Source organism: Acomys minous, assembly GCF_964271855.1.
Source record: "Acomys minous genome assembly, chromosome: 19".
In the NCBI taxonomy this organism is placed as follows: Eukaryota; Metazoa; Chordata; class Mammalia; order Rodentia; family Muridae; genus Acomys; species Acomys minous.
Genome location: NC_140499.1, coordinates 35,596,966 through 35,611,617, shown reverse-complemented (window position 1 = coordinate 35,611,617; position 14,652 = coordinate 35,596,966). Strand labels below are relative to the sequence as shown.

The 14,652-nt window shown below is 44.6% G+C and overlaps 1 protein-coding gene across 3 annotated transcripts in view; it reads left to right on the top strand.

The window, feature by feature from the left end:
* CLRN1 (clarin 1) overlaps positions 1–881 on the top strand; it is a gene marked incomplete at both ends in the record, with an annotated part of 34,107 nt that extends 33,226 nt beyond the window's left edge. For all 3 annotated transcript variants that reach the window (XM_084768370.1, XM_084768369.1, XM_084768368.1), the window contains one exon: positions 616–881. In XM_084768370.1, coding sequence (XP_084624496.1) covers positions 616–881 — 266 coding nt within the window. The remainder of the gene's footprint in view (positions 1–615) is intronic.
* Between the last annotated feature and the right edge of the window lie 13,771 nt (positions 882–14,652).

Below are 14,652 nucleotides of genomic sequence, written 5' to 3'. Positions count from 1 at the left end.
GCTACTCCCATCTCACCAGAATTTATTAAAGCCGGGCACATGGGCAGCTAAAAATCTGAATTTGGCTCTATAGAAAGCAGATATGCTCTTGGCCAACAGCGTTTTATCCACAGCAACCTCTGTCCCAGGTACTCCTCTGGGGAGCGGTGGCAAGTTGAGAGTTGGAGGGGTCATGGTACTCTTTTAGGGGGAAATCCGAGGCTTTTCTAAAGAGTTTGCCTAACTGACATGGGTGCTTCATCACCTGTGAGGTACAGAAACCTGTACACTCTTGCAGTCACAGTGGCTTTAGCAGATGAGTTTCATCCTTGTGCTATGGAGGTACCCGCAATCCAGGCTGCGGTGGGATCAACTTGATTTTAACTGCCCTCTTCAAGCCTTCCATGTCCCTTCCCCACAATAAATCTCTCCTACTCACAGCCCTGCACCAAGTGCTACCAATCATGGATTGCAGAATCAAGCTCATGACTGCTACTTGGCAATAGAATTATTTTTGAGAAGACTGCAAATGAGGATAGTGGTGACATGCTATCTTTGGTTTGCTCGTTGAGGTCTTCTGACTCCTACGATCAGGTGATGTTTGTCCTAATGTGTCCTTTGTTCTTTGTGCCTCAGGCTCCTGTGGCTGCCTTGTCATGGTATTGTTTGCCTCGGAAGTGAAAATCCACCACCTCTCAGAAAAAATTGCAAATTTTAAAGAAGGAACCTATGCCTACAAAACACAGAGTGAAAACTATACCACTTCGTTCTGGGTCGTTTTCATTTGCTTCTTTGTTCACTTTTTGAATGGGCTCCTGATACGACTTGCTGGATTTGAGTTCCCTTTCACAAAGTCTAAAGATACAGAGCCCACTAACGTGGCTGCAGATTTAATGTACTGAAAAGCAAATATCTCCATAATTCCTCAATAAGGAAACAGACTTGATTTGGCCACATTTAGAGATGGCTAATTTCATCTGTGGACTTAGACTTCTTAAGCACCAAGCCCCTCCTTATGTTATGTTTACAGACTACATAGTAAGGATTCAGGCTGGGATACAGAATTAATGAAAGCAGAAGAATGGGTTTTGGAAAGTTGTTCTGCCTGGTGAAACTGCTTGCACAGTTAGTCCAAGGCAGTTGGCTAGATGGACAGATGGTTGTTCCAAGTCCTCACCGAACGATAAGATGCATGTTCTACCAAGGAGAACTCAACTGGCATGTGGAATATATCTGAATAAAACAGACATTATTTCTAACTGTCCGCATATTTGTTGTCACAGATGCCAGAAAGCAGAGGTGAAATTGATGTCCTAAAGTGACAGTGCACTGAATCTTTGAAAGGTTCCAGGTTTCTTTGAGAGGTTGCTTAAAGTATGGTGCTGTTACTATGTCTGATGGTCAAAACCAGAAAACCTCTAAAAGCAAGGAAACAAGCAAAGAGCCAGCAAGCAAGAAAAGAAAAGGAGAAAAAAAAAACAGAGAAAGAAAAGAAGGAAGGAAGCAGATCAAAGGTTTTTTTCATCTGCATCTGAGTCCTGACTACATAACAGCAGGACTTTCAGTTGACAGCATGGCTGCAGTGACACAGGCATGGTGGGAAAAGATCCTTACTAGACAACGTGGTGAAAGCGACCCACTGGGGACTGTTTCCAGCATAGTGTTTTTTTAGCACTAATAAGCTCCAAATCATGAAGATGCATAAATGCGAGTTGAGGTGGTATGACAGTGTGTCACAGCGGTCATGAAGCATGACCCAAGTCAGTTCTTACCCCTTGAATCAACCCCAAAATCATTTCTGCTGGCGACCTAAGGCCACATACGAGCCTGAAACTGATAGCTCTCAATGTGCTGCCCTCAAGAAAGCACCCAGGAAAAAGCAAAGGAGAGAGATGTCACTGTGCCCTGGCTACAAACACTGGAGTTCATAAAGGGTTTGGAAATGCTCAGTAGAACAAACTAGGAAGATGGCTCAGTTTGACAAAATGCATCCTCGAAAGCATGAGAACATGAGTTCAGATCCCAGGACCCTTTGAAAAGCCCAGCAGCCACATGACCATAATGAGCCCGGCACTGGGAAGGCAGACAGGCAGATGGTGGAGCTCACTGGCTAAGCCAGGAGAGCCCAATCAGTGAGCTCCAAGGTCAGGGGAGACACTGGCTCAAAAAATAAGGTGAGAGTGATGGAGAAAGACGGCTCCCCCCATACTGCATATTGTCCCCTCACATTTTTAAAACTAATTCATTTATTCACTTTACATCCCGATCATAGCCCCTACCCTCCTCTCCTCCCAGTTCCACCCTCCCTCCCCGATCTCCTATTCCTCAGTAACAGCCTCTCCACCCAGCTACCACATCTCATCAAGTCACAAGAGGACTGAGCATATTCTCTTCCCCTGAGGCATGGCAAGGCAGTCCTGTCATGTAGAAGTGATCAAAAAGCAGGCAACAGAGTCTATGTCAGAGACAACCCCTGCTCACCTTACTAGTGGACCCACATGAAGCCTGAGATGCCCATAGGCTATATCTATGTAGATGGCCAGTCCTTGGTTGGTGCTTCAGACTCCACAGGCCCCTCTGGGCCCTGGTTACTTAGCTCTGTTGGTCTTCTTGTGGATCTCTTGTTACCTGTAGGTCATTTTATCCTTCACTCCACTTTTCCACTAGACTCCTTATGTTTCACGTAACGTTTGGCCGTGAGTCTCAGCATCTGTTTCAAACCGCTCCTGGGTGGAGCCCCTCAGAGGACAACTCTGTTAGGCTCCTGTCTGCAAGTATAGCAGAGTATTGTTAATAGTGTCAGGGGATATTTCTTTTCCATGGGGTGGGTTTTGGATTGGGCCAGGCATTGGTTGGACCTTCCCTCAATCTCTGCTCTACCCGTTCTATCTTTATCCCTGCACGTCTTGTAGGCAGGGTAAGTTTTGGATCCAAGTTGTTTTGGGTGGGTTGGTGTTCTCCTCCCTCTGCTAGGAGTCTTGTCTAATTAGAGGCTGTCCTCCTCAGTCTCCACGGCCCCTGCTATGAGGAGTCTCAGCTAGAGTCCCCTCATATATTCCCAGAGGCCTGTGCTGACTTAGATCTTCAGCTTGTCACAGAGATGCCCCCACCCACAGTTTCTCTGTGGCCTATTCTCCTCCCTCTCCTGCTCTCCCCAGGTCTGATCTCCACCCTTATTTCTCTCTGCGCTCCCTCTCCTACCTTGTTCCCTCTCTTCTAGCACTACCTCTGCCTGTTCTTTCCCCTTCTGCGTGAGGTTTAAGCAACCTCCCGTGTGTCCTCCTTGTTACTTAATCTCCTTTGACTCTGTGAGTTGTAGAATATTTATCCTGTACTGCGTGGCTAAAATCCACTTATGAGTGAGTACATACCACGTACGCCTTTCTGGACCTGGGTTACCTCACTCAGGATGATCTTTTCTAGTTCCATCCATTTGCCTGAAATTTTCGCAATTTGTTTTTAATGGCTGAGTAGTGTTCCATTGTGTAAATGGACCACAGTTTCTTTTTCCATTCTTCAACTGAGGGACATCTAAGTTGTTTCCAGATTCTGGCTATTAAAAAATAAAGCTACTATGAACATAGTTGAGCAAATATCCTTGTTGTATGGCAGAGCATCTTTTGGGTGTATGCCCAGGAGTGGTATAGCTAGGTCTTGAGATAGAGCTATTCCCAATTTTCTGAGAAAACATCAGGTTTTTTTGTTTTGTTTTGTTTTTTGTAAAGTGGTGGTACACATTTGTATTCCCATCAACAATGGAGGAGTGTTCCCCCTTTTCCACATCCTTGTCAGCATGCGCTGTCACTTGAGTCTTTGGTCTTAGCTATTCTGGCAGATGAAAGATGGAATCTCAGAGTCATTTTTATTTACATTTCCCTGATGACTAGAGACTATCGACTATTTCTTTAAGTGTTTCTCTGCCATTTGAGATTCCTCCATTGAGAATTCTCTGTTTAGCTCTGTACCCCATTTCTTAATTGGATTATGTGGTTTGGTAGTGTTTAATTTCTTGAGTTCTTTTTGTAGTTTGGATATTAGCCCTTTGTCAGATGTAGGACTGTGAAGATCTTTTCCCAATCTGTAGACTGTCGTTCCGTTCTGTTGATGGTGTCCTTTGCTTTACAGAAACTTTTCAGTTTCAAGAGGTCCTGTTTAATAATTGTTGATCTTAGGGGATGAGCTGTTGCACACACAACTTTTTATCCTGGGACAGTTTACAAGGAAGGAGCGACTGTCCCCCTGAAATAACCAGCTCTGGTGGTGGTGGTGGCAGACTGCTATTTATACACAGACACCAGTGCATACCTGAGTTGTTGAAATGGCGGGGGGGGGGGGGGCGCAGTCCTTTCACCTTAATTCATGGTAGCTGAAAGTTTCTAGACACTCACCAGCTAGACTGCTCAGGAGCAAGTACTTGCTTTGGTGATGGCCTAGTGGTGCTCAGGCCTGGACGACATCCCCTGAAATCCTCAAGCACAAAAAGCTGTGTTGAGAGGGAAAGGGAGGGAAGTTGAGGGCTATATTCCTTTTTCCTCAGCTCAAAGGCCTGGAAATTTTCTCTTAACACCAAGCCCCCACCCCGCCCCCCATCCCTGTTGCCGTAAAAAAGCAGTTTTTGGTTGCTCTCTGTTCTGTAAAAAGGGACTTGGGACAGGCACTGCAAATCTAATGAGACCCTCACAGACAGACTTAACAATAATCCCTCTGCATGGACAGGGGATCCTGTCTCTTCCTTCATAGGGATCACAGGCCCTAAACTGACATTTATTTTGCTGTGCTAGGGCTCTCTTGCACCTGGTGGCCAGCGTTCTCCTGAGGACTCAGGGCCCCCTGCTGGCCCTGGGGTGGGAAGCACCCTGCCAAGGTTAGAACCCACTTCTTGGTTATGAGCCACCCAAATATCAAGGCTGTGACTGGGACTCTGCCTGGAGGGAGTTGCAGGCAGCGCCTAGGAAAGCATCCTGGGATGTTCCCTAGAGTAGAAGGAAGGTCCATATCTGAGTAGCTTATTATCAGAATTAGTTGTTCCAAATGACTGCTTTTCCTGTTGCAATTTGTCTCAGTGGATAAGTGTACATCCAGGTTTTAGGATTTTAAGGGAGCTAATTTGGTTCCTAGCTCCATTCTGAGCTCTTGGACCGTTTTTAAACTTACCATTGTATTGTTATTGCCTCAGTTTCTCAAGTTAGGATCACAGGCTGAGCTACCATGCCTCTATTGTTTTTTTTTTAGCTGCTGACTTCTAATATTTTTATGAACCATACCTTTGTAAGTCGCTTTAGTTTTTTTTTTTTTTAAGGAAAAAGGTATTTTAACCTTTAACAAACCTAAACCTTGCCACTACACAACACCTACACAGAACTAAGGCAACCAAGAGATGCCCTAAAGGTTCTCCTGCACTCAGACACAATCTTTGTTACCTCCATTTTGGAGGTAATGTCCTCAAAGTAATCTGGATCAATCACCCCCCTAACAAACACTCTTATTCTCTTTCTTAGCCTCTTGGCTTAAGGGAACCAGAAACCCAAAGTGTCCAGGGAGAAGGCTGAGCTTCCAGATCATCAACGGAATGTTTGTTGTGGCTCCTGGCAGGACTGCTTCCCTTTCTGGAAGTAAAACTTCTAGGCCAACAGAATGTAAGGTTGTGGAAGTAAGACGCAAAAAACTTTTCCTAGTGGGTCAGTAGGGGCTATAGAGAGTGGAAGCATTCCCTCTGCTTCCCTTTGATTCCCGAACCCATAGATGCCAGCTATAGGAGAAACCAGACCATATACCGGACAATGATTTAAAATATAAGGTCCCCGACCCAGTCCTCCAGGCTGCCTCCACCTAATTGGTGTTGTAATGGTGTTTTCAAAAGACCATTCTACTTTACTAGTAGGCCAGTTGATGGAGGATGGTAGGGAACATGGTAAGACTAGCAGATTCTATGATCCTGGGCTCACTGCTGCACTTCTCTGGCTGTGAAGTGAATTTCTTGATGGGAGGCAGTACTGTGTAGAATACCAGTATGGTGGATAAGGCATTCTGTAGGTCCACGGATGGTGATTTGAGCAGAAGCATTGTGTGTTGAAAGGGCCAATCTATAAACAGAATATGTATCTATTCCAGTAAGGACAAAGCTTTGCCTTTTCTATGAAGGAAGTGGTCCAGGGTAGTCCACCAGATTGCTAGCTGACTTCCTTGGAAAGCAGTGCCATATCTGAGACTCACTGTTGGTTTCTGCTGTTGGCAGATCTGGCACTCGGCAGCAACTGTAGCCAGATCATCCTTCGTGGGTGGCAGTCCATGTTGTGGATCCCATGAACGACGTCCATCTCTGCCACCGTGGCCACTTTGTTTATGGGCTCATTGGGCAATGACATGAATGCTTGGGAGAAGACTGCCTATCTACCCAGAACTCCACCTCAACTCAAGTCTCCCTTTGTTCGCATTTCCATGGGACACAAGGGTCTTCACATCCCTCGTTCATTGGAGAGATCTATTCGCATACTTCTTCCCCATAAGAAGTGGTGCTATTAGGAGAGGTGGCCTTGTTGGGGTGGGTGTGGCCTTAGTAAAGGAAGTGTTTCACTGGAAGTGGGCTTTGGACTTTCAAGTACTTGATCCAGGCCCAGTGGTACTCTCTTCCTGCAGCCTGCCAAGCAGGATGTAGAACTCTCAGCAACCTCTCCGGCACCATGTCTGCCTGCATGCTACCATGCTTCCTGCCATTGACAATAATGGACTAAACCTATGAACTGTAAATCAGCTCCAATTAATGTTTTCCTGTGTAAGAGTTGCTGTGTCCTGCATATTAGCAGAAGTATGAAAGGCAATGGTGCTGGGGGTGATTTGGACTCTGGGAGTCTGGCTTAAGGGGTTTCAGAGGAGTATAACATTAGTATGTGGCCCAGAGCCCACTCTTGTGATATGCTGGTGAAGAATGGGGCTGTTTTCTGCCCGTGTCCAAAAAACATACCTGAGGCCAAATTGAAGAGTTAGGGACTAACAGGTTTGGCAGAGGAGCTTTCCAGACAGCCTAGTATTGGCTGTGTTGATGGCATAACAGTGGCCATGTTTATGCAGATTTATAATGAAAACAAGCAGGCTGAGCAAAGAAAAATACAAAACGTGCAGTTTGAGAGGAAAGGGAGCACCAGGGAGTGTAAAGGACCTGAGTCTTGTGTTCAAGGAGATAAACAGATGAAAGAAAAGCCAGATGTTAAGTAGAATAAAGTGAGTGGTAACCCCAGGGCAAGGCCCCTCCCAGCTAAGCCTTTAATTTATGAAAAGAATTAAAGAAAAGTTTAGGACTGAATGTGGTGGCACGCACCTTTAATCACAGCACTCTAGAGGCAAGGGCAGGGAAAGTAGATTTCAGAGTATAAGGCCAGCATAGTCCACAGATTGAGTTTCATGACAATCAACCTTAGGCAGTGAATATGACCATCAAAAACAGAAAGGTAGTGAAAATATATTTTTACAAGGAGGCCGTGTTCCAGGCCCAGCAAGCAGCAGAACTTGACAGCTTTGGTCACATGGTTCTGGCTTTAGAGGAGAGAATAAAAGAGTTACAGATACCTCCTCAGTAGCTAAGGAAAGCCACTGAGGCCAGGCATGTGGCAGCAGTGTCCCTGCATTAAGACCCAGAGAGGCCATTGTGTGAAGCTATGAAGGTGAAGCCTGGATTGCAGTGGAGACCCCAAGATGTTGGAGATGCCAGAGCTGTGGGACACCTGCCAAGGAGAGCTGCTAACAGGGAGTGGAACCAGCCCAAGAGAAAGAAGTGAATTACCATCCACAAAGCCGAAAGGAGCTGGAGATGAGAAGAGCACTTTGACGTCAGACTTGGAGATGCAGAGTTTGAAGTTTGTCCTGCTAGGTTTTGATCCAGTATTTTCTCGTCATGTTCCCTTTTCTCCCCTTTGGAATGACAATATGCATTCTGTGCCATTGTTTGTTGGAAGTATGTGACTTGCTTTTTTCATTTTTATTTTTTACAGGAGCTTACAGTTAGAGATTCTTACATGAGTCTCAGAGGAGACTTTGAACTTTGGTGTTTCAAACAGTGCTGATCCTGTCATAGGCTACGAGGACTTTTGAAGTTGAACTAAATGGATTTTGTATTATGACATGGCTACAACCCTACGAGGGTCAGGGAGTGGAATGTGATGGTTTGAATGAAAATGGCCCTCATTGACCCATAGGCAGTGGTCCTATTAGGAGGTGTTGAAGTAGATGGTGATGTTGTTGGAACTGTGTCACTGAAGTAGACTTTGGGGTTTCAGAAGCCCAAGCCAGACTCAGTGACTCTGCCTCTCTTCCTACTGCCTGCAGATCTGGATGTAGAGCTCTCAGCTACCTCTCCTGAACCATGCCTGCTTGTATGTTGCCATGTTTCCCTCCATGACAATAATAGGTTAAACCTCTGAACTGTGAGCCACCCCCAATTAAATGTTTTCTTTTATAAGAGTTGCCATGGTCATGGTTTCTCTTGAGAGCTTAGAAACTCTAACTCAGCAATAGAAGTCAGACACCAGATGTGCTCACCAATTTTACAATCATACTCTTTCCAAGCCAGTGGCCATCCAGCCAATCCATTGGCTAGAGCCCGTGAATCAGTGAACCATCACACATCTGTCCATTTCTCCTTCCAAATAAAATGTATGACCATGTGTACTGCCCAGTGTTCTGCCCAGTGTCAACATTTCCCTTTACTAGTATCTTTCAGAGTTGTCCCAGAAAGTATTTGTAATATTGTACTTGTTCACTTCTGGATGATGCCTGCATACTGTGAAGTATATCAGTAAACCAGTCCCTAGTCTTCTTTTCCTTAGTCAGTAGATCACAGGGCACACCTCCGGAGACTAGAGGTGCATGCTTGGCAGGGAACATTGTAATGGGAGAATTAAACAGGCATATGAGCAACTTCCTTGGGTAATTTGCTTGTGCCTTCAGGACCTGCCCGACCTGATTATTAACCTGTACTAACCACTTCATTGATAGTAGATTGCTGCTGTGCACCATGATTTTGTGAGTCAACTAACATCTGTCTCATGATGGGCAGCTCAGGTCACCCATCAGTGGATGCCCACTGTCAAGTGTTCAGTTTCCACTAAGGCCCAATAGCAGAACAAGGGCTGTCTTTCAAAGGGAAAATAGTTGTCTGCAGAGGATAATAGAGCCTTGCTCCAAAATCCCAAAGGTCTCTTCTGTGATTCACCTACAGGGGCCTGCCAAAGGTGCCATCGGCGTTCCTATCTGCCACTGCCACCTCAAGAACCATTGGGTCTGCTGGATCATATGGTCTAAGTGATAGGGCAGCCTGCACAGCAGCCTGGACCTATTGAAAAGCCTTCTCCTGTTTCAGCCCACACACAAAGCTTACAGCTTTCCAAGTCACTTAGTGTGTATGCACACTGAAATAACACACCCAAGCCAGGAATGTGCTGTCTCTGGAATCCAAACAGGCCCACTAAACACTGTGCTTCTTTTTTTGGTGGTGGTGGTGGACTGGGGCAATAACTTATCCTTCATCTTAGAAGAAATATCTCTGCATGCCCCACATTGGACCTCTAAGGAATTTCACTGAGGTAGAAGGCCCTTGAATTCTTGATGGATTTATTTCTTATCCTCTGATGTACGTATGTGTCACCAATGACTCTAAAGTGATTGCTACCTCCTGCTCACTTGGTTCAATCATATAGTGGGGCAATGAGAGATTCTGTGGAAGAGACAGACAGTCAAGATCCCTTCTAAGTTAGGACACAGGGCAGGCAGGAGAGTTAATGTATAGTTGAGGTAAAACTGTAAAGGTACACTGCTGGCCTTGCCAACCGAAAGCAAATTACTTCTGGCAGTCATTATGGACAGGTACCTAGAAAAAGGCATTTCCTAACTCAGTAGCTGCATACCATGTGTTAATTTGCTCAAGTAAGGACACTGTATCTGGTACAGCTGCTGTAATCAGAGTCACTACTTGACTGAGTTTTCAATAGTCAACTGTCCTTCTCCACGATCCAACTGCTTTCTGCTTTGGCCAGAGAGGAGAGTTAACGGGAGATGTGGTGGGAACCTCCACCCTGCATCTTTCAAGTCCTTGATGGTATCTTCTTTGGCAGAGGCAGCTCTAATGGCTTCCATTTAGCCTTTTCAACCACAATAGCCCTCACTCCACAGGTCAGGGAACCAATGTGAGATTTCTGCCAAATCCCAAGTGTATCTATCCCAATTATACATTCTGGGACAGAAGATGAGTTTGGGGACCCACTGGGTCTACCGTGTGAGAGACCAGACAAGACTCCATTAATCACCTGACCTTCATAAGCCCCTACTGGTGGGCCGCACTGTTTCTTGCCATCTCCTGGAATCAGCATCAATTCAGATCCAGCATCCAATAGACCCTGACAAGTCTGATTCTTTCCTTTCCCCCAGTGTACAGTTGCCCTTGTGAAAGGCTGCATGGCCCTGTGGGGGAAGGACCGGGGAAAGGCTAACAGTAAAACTCTCAGGTATTTTATCAAGGTCCTTCCTCAGGGGGACCTGGCCACATCTTCATTCGAGGGCTTCTGGGTCTGCAAACTGTCTCAGGTCTGGAAATTGGTTCATTATCTGAAATGCTTTTCCTTTCCTTTTCTTTCTTTCTTTCTTTCTTTCTTTCTTTCTTTCTTTCTTTCTTTCTTTCTTATCCACAATCCAATGAAGCCTTTCTTTTGTTATTTTGAGAACTTTTCTGCTTATACAGATCAAACAAAAATTGAGTAGGTATCTAATTTACTTTGTGAGTAGAACACCATCACTTATTGGCCAGTACCTATGGTCCACAGCAGTCACATCACCATAAAATTCACTTTGTGCTGACCATTATGGGGCAGGCCATTATGAGCATTGCTTTGTCTCTGCTGCTTATTACAATAACTAGAGTCACCTTGCCTTTGGTGATTCAGTGCTGACACCTGGCTCCTGCTCTTTCAGAGATTAATTAAACCCTTTGCATTTACTTCATCCATCCCGGCAGCAGTGTCTCCAACCTTAAGGTCTAGCACAAGGAAAAGGACAACAACAAAGCTCTTCAAGCATGCTGGTGCCTCTTTCACAATTTTGAGTCTTATATGATTAGTGAAGGACATGTCTTATGGGTCTTCCCATTGTCAAGGATTAGGCTTTACACCACATTTTCACTCTAGCGCTGCAATTTCCTGGGGCTTTAAAAATCCCTTCAACATTAAGCCAAGGAATTTCAGGTTATCTGTGACTTTTTTCAGTAGGCTATCTTTTGACAAATACTTCAGTCATCTACGAAACTTTTGGCACCGTTTTTTGTTTGTTTGTTTGTTTTTGTTTTTGTTTTTGTTTTTAGACAGAATTTCTCTGCGTAGCCTTGGCTGTCCTGGACTCACTTTGTAGACCAGGCTGGCCTCGAACTCACAGTGATCCACCTGCTTCTGCCTCCCGATTTCTGGGATTAAAGGCGTGTACCACCACGCCTGGCTTACCTTTTGTTTTGTGTTTTAGCTGTGCAAGCTTCCATAATAAACCTAAAATCTCCACTCAGTGGGCCTGTATTAATAAATTCAGCCCAATCCAGGTTTATGTTCCTTCCACCATTATCTCCCACCTTTCCCACCCATTCCCACACATATTTCCTCTGCCTGGATGAATTGGCAAGCTCATTAAGCTCTTTAGTAGAGTAGCACTCCTCCCAGGGGCTACACTGTTTCCTTCCCCTCTGGGAGCCTGTTTTGCCTCAAGTCTGATTACAGGTCTAGAGGCAACTGTGGATGGGCTTTGAGGGGAGCCACTATTGTCTTGCCTGGCATTTCCTTCAAAGAAAGTCACTGCTGGTTTAATTTCTTCAGTCAAAGATGGAAAAGGCAATTATTTCAGAGGGTGGGGTTGAGAGAGTGCATCTTCTGCTGGAGGTGGAAGGACTACTTTCTCAGGCGCGATTAAACCCTTGAGAATCCGAGGGTTCTAAGTCCTCGTCTTCAACAGTGCCGTCACATACATCTCTGTTCCCAAGTGACAGGATGCCATTCTTTACAAATTAATGCTATTACTTTAACCACCAATACCTTCCAAGGCTGAGGCTTCAGTTTTGGCTATAATCCAGCCAGGCTTATAATAAAGTTTGATTTCCCCTCACTGAGTGAGCTCTGAGGCCTAGAGAGAGACGATTCTCTTCCAGGGCACACAAAAGCATTTAGACAATTTATGCACCACTGGGGCCTGTCAGTTCCATCACTAAGGTCTTTGTTGTCTTTAACCATATTCGGAGATGGGAAAAATTGGTTAATTTTATCACAGAGCTCATTATTTTTCTTTGTCAATTTATCCAGAGATGCTAGGCTCAATCAACCATTATCATTGTTTTCCTTATTTTTCCATAGATTGTCAGAGTTTTATACACAGAGTTGCCAAATCCTTTATCACTCACAACTGGTAAATAAGGATACCAAATGCATGTGTCTTCTACTTGTGTAAAATAGTTCACACCATGGGCTTTCAGTACTCTCTGAGTTCCCAGGAGAGGCTCAGGTAACCATAGATGTTAGCAAATTAAACAGCCTACTCAAAACACCTCAAAGATCCACGCTTATATTTCTTTTGTTTTAGAATCATTTCTAGTACCAAAATATGTATTAGTCATGAGCTCTAGAGTATCAGAACTTATAGAATGAGAGAATGACAGATACATGATAGACAGATAGATGGATAGATAGATAGACAGACAGGTAGATTGAGTGATTGATGAGTTATTAGAATGACTATTAGGTTAATCCGGCCAATCCAACAGTGGCTGCCTACGTGTAGAAGGTCCAAGAATTCAGTAATCTAGTTCACGAAGCTGGATGTCTCCTCTGGTCTTCAGTGTGCACTAAAATTCTAAACAAGCAACTCTAATGCCAGTGAAGTAATGAACTTGCTAGTGCGGGACGAACAAGCAGGCAAAGAGCAAAAGCTTTCCTCTTCTATGCTCTTATATAGGCCTTCAGCAGAAGGCGTGGCCCAGATTAGTTAGATGTGGGTCTTCCCACCTCAAAAGATCTGGATTAAAGGTGTGTATTCACACCGCAATGTATGCATAAGGTTATTGTGTGATTGAAATGTTGATTTATGTGTCCCCCCCCTCCCCCATATCTGGTTGCAATTCTTGTTCTAAGAGTCTCCTGTCTCAGTGTTGTGTAAACACTGCTCTCCAATTCTCTCCTTATATGCCAATAAAGAAGCTTATAGCCAACTGCTGAGCAGAGAATAGAATAGGGATAGACTCCCTGCCCGCAAAAGGGGGAGAAGTTAAAGGAGGAAGTAGGGGATCCAGCCACAGGAGAGGTCTAGGTCACACCAGGAGAGGAGCTAGAGCAGAGAAAGCTACAAAGTGCAAGTATCTCTGGGATGTACACTTGGAGGTAACCAGATTAGCTTAGAGGGTTAAGAATAGAGTAATAACTGCTCAGTTATTGTGTTGTAAAGCTTGCTAAAAATTATGAGTCTCAGTTATTTGAGTGATAACCAAGTTAAGAAAGAAACTGAGAAACAAACACAGTTTTATAAAAATAACTTTAACACCCCAAAGACCCAGATTAGAAGTGAACCTTCACAATTCAAACTAAGTAAAAATCTCTCCCAAGTATATTTCTCCATTTTGGAGTTTTAGTTAGTTTCAGATGTAGCCAAGTTGACAATCATGTCAGGCTTCTGTAGGATGTGAACACAGATAACAATCACAGAAACCTTTCATGGTTCTCAATAGCCCCTTCTAACAGAGAATGAACACACTGCTCCTCACCCCTGCCCTCCTTCTCAAGCCCCTCCCATTTTATTCTTGACATTTTTAAGTCCTTCTGGGTCCTCGGAAATAAGTCTGTCATTCCAGTTTCTACATCAGCAGAGCTCACAGCCAACCTTAGGTCTCTATGAGAAACTACATAACCCCAACAGAGGAGCTGTTCCAAGTGAATGTCGTGCCCTCTCCCCACTCTGAAAGTACTAAGACCTGTGATGGGGTGGAGTCAGGAGGAGAAGAGCCCTCCTGGCACTGAGGTATTTCTCACCAGTGTCCTAACCAGCCTTGTCAGCCTGGTTTGTGTCTGGGATGCCACATGTCTTCTTATCACCTCTCACAAGTCCTTGCTTTATCTTCTCCATATACAGGTGCAAACATTTCTGACAAGAAGAAGCCTCAGTCTTATTAGTTTCCCTCTATATCTGTTTAATGCATCTAGAAAGTTCTTCAGCCCATATTCTGTATAGTTAGGAATCAGTCTGTGATGGAATTACCCACAACATACAATATGACCCACCATCGCAGTTGGACAGCTAATTATGCCTCAATAAACTCTACTAGATGGTGTGTGATTCCTCAGGAGCATTTATTTCTGCCACACAGCGGTGAGCAGCAGTGTGAAGCCTGCCCTACTCAGGCAATCTCAGGCCAGTGATATTTTAGCTCTGCATATAGTCCCCCAAGATGAGCAAGGAATCATAAAGACATATCTCAAGCCTCTATGCCCTACCCTTCTTTAATCTTCCATCCTGTGATTTCCTTTTTGTTTTATGAGTGCTGCATCTCATTTTTCTTTAATCAGTGTGAGGCTTTTCTGCAGTTTTTAAAATGGTTATTTTGAATGGAAGTTTCTGTGTGAGACATGTGAGGATTTCCCAAATCTGTTCACTGCCCATATAGTTCAA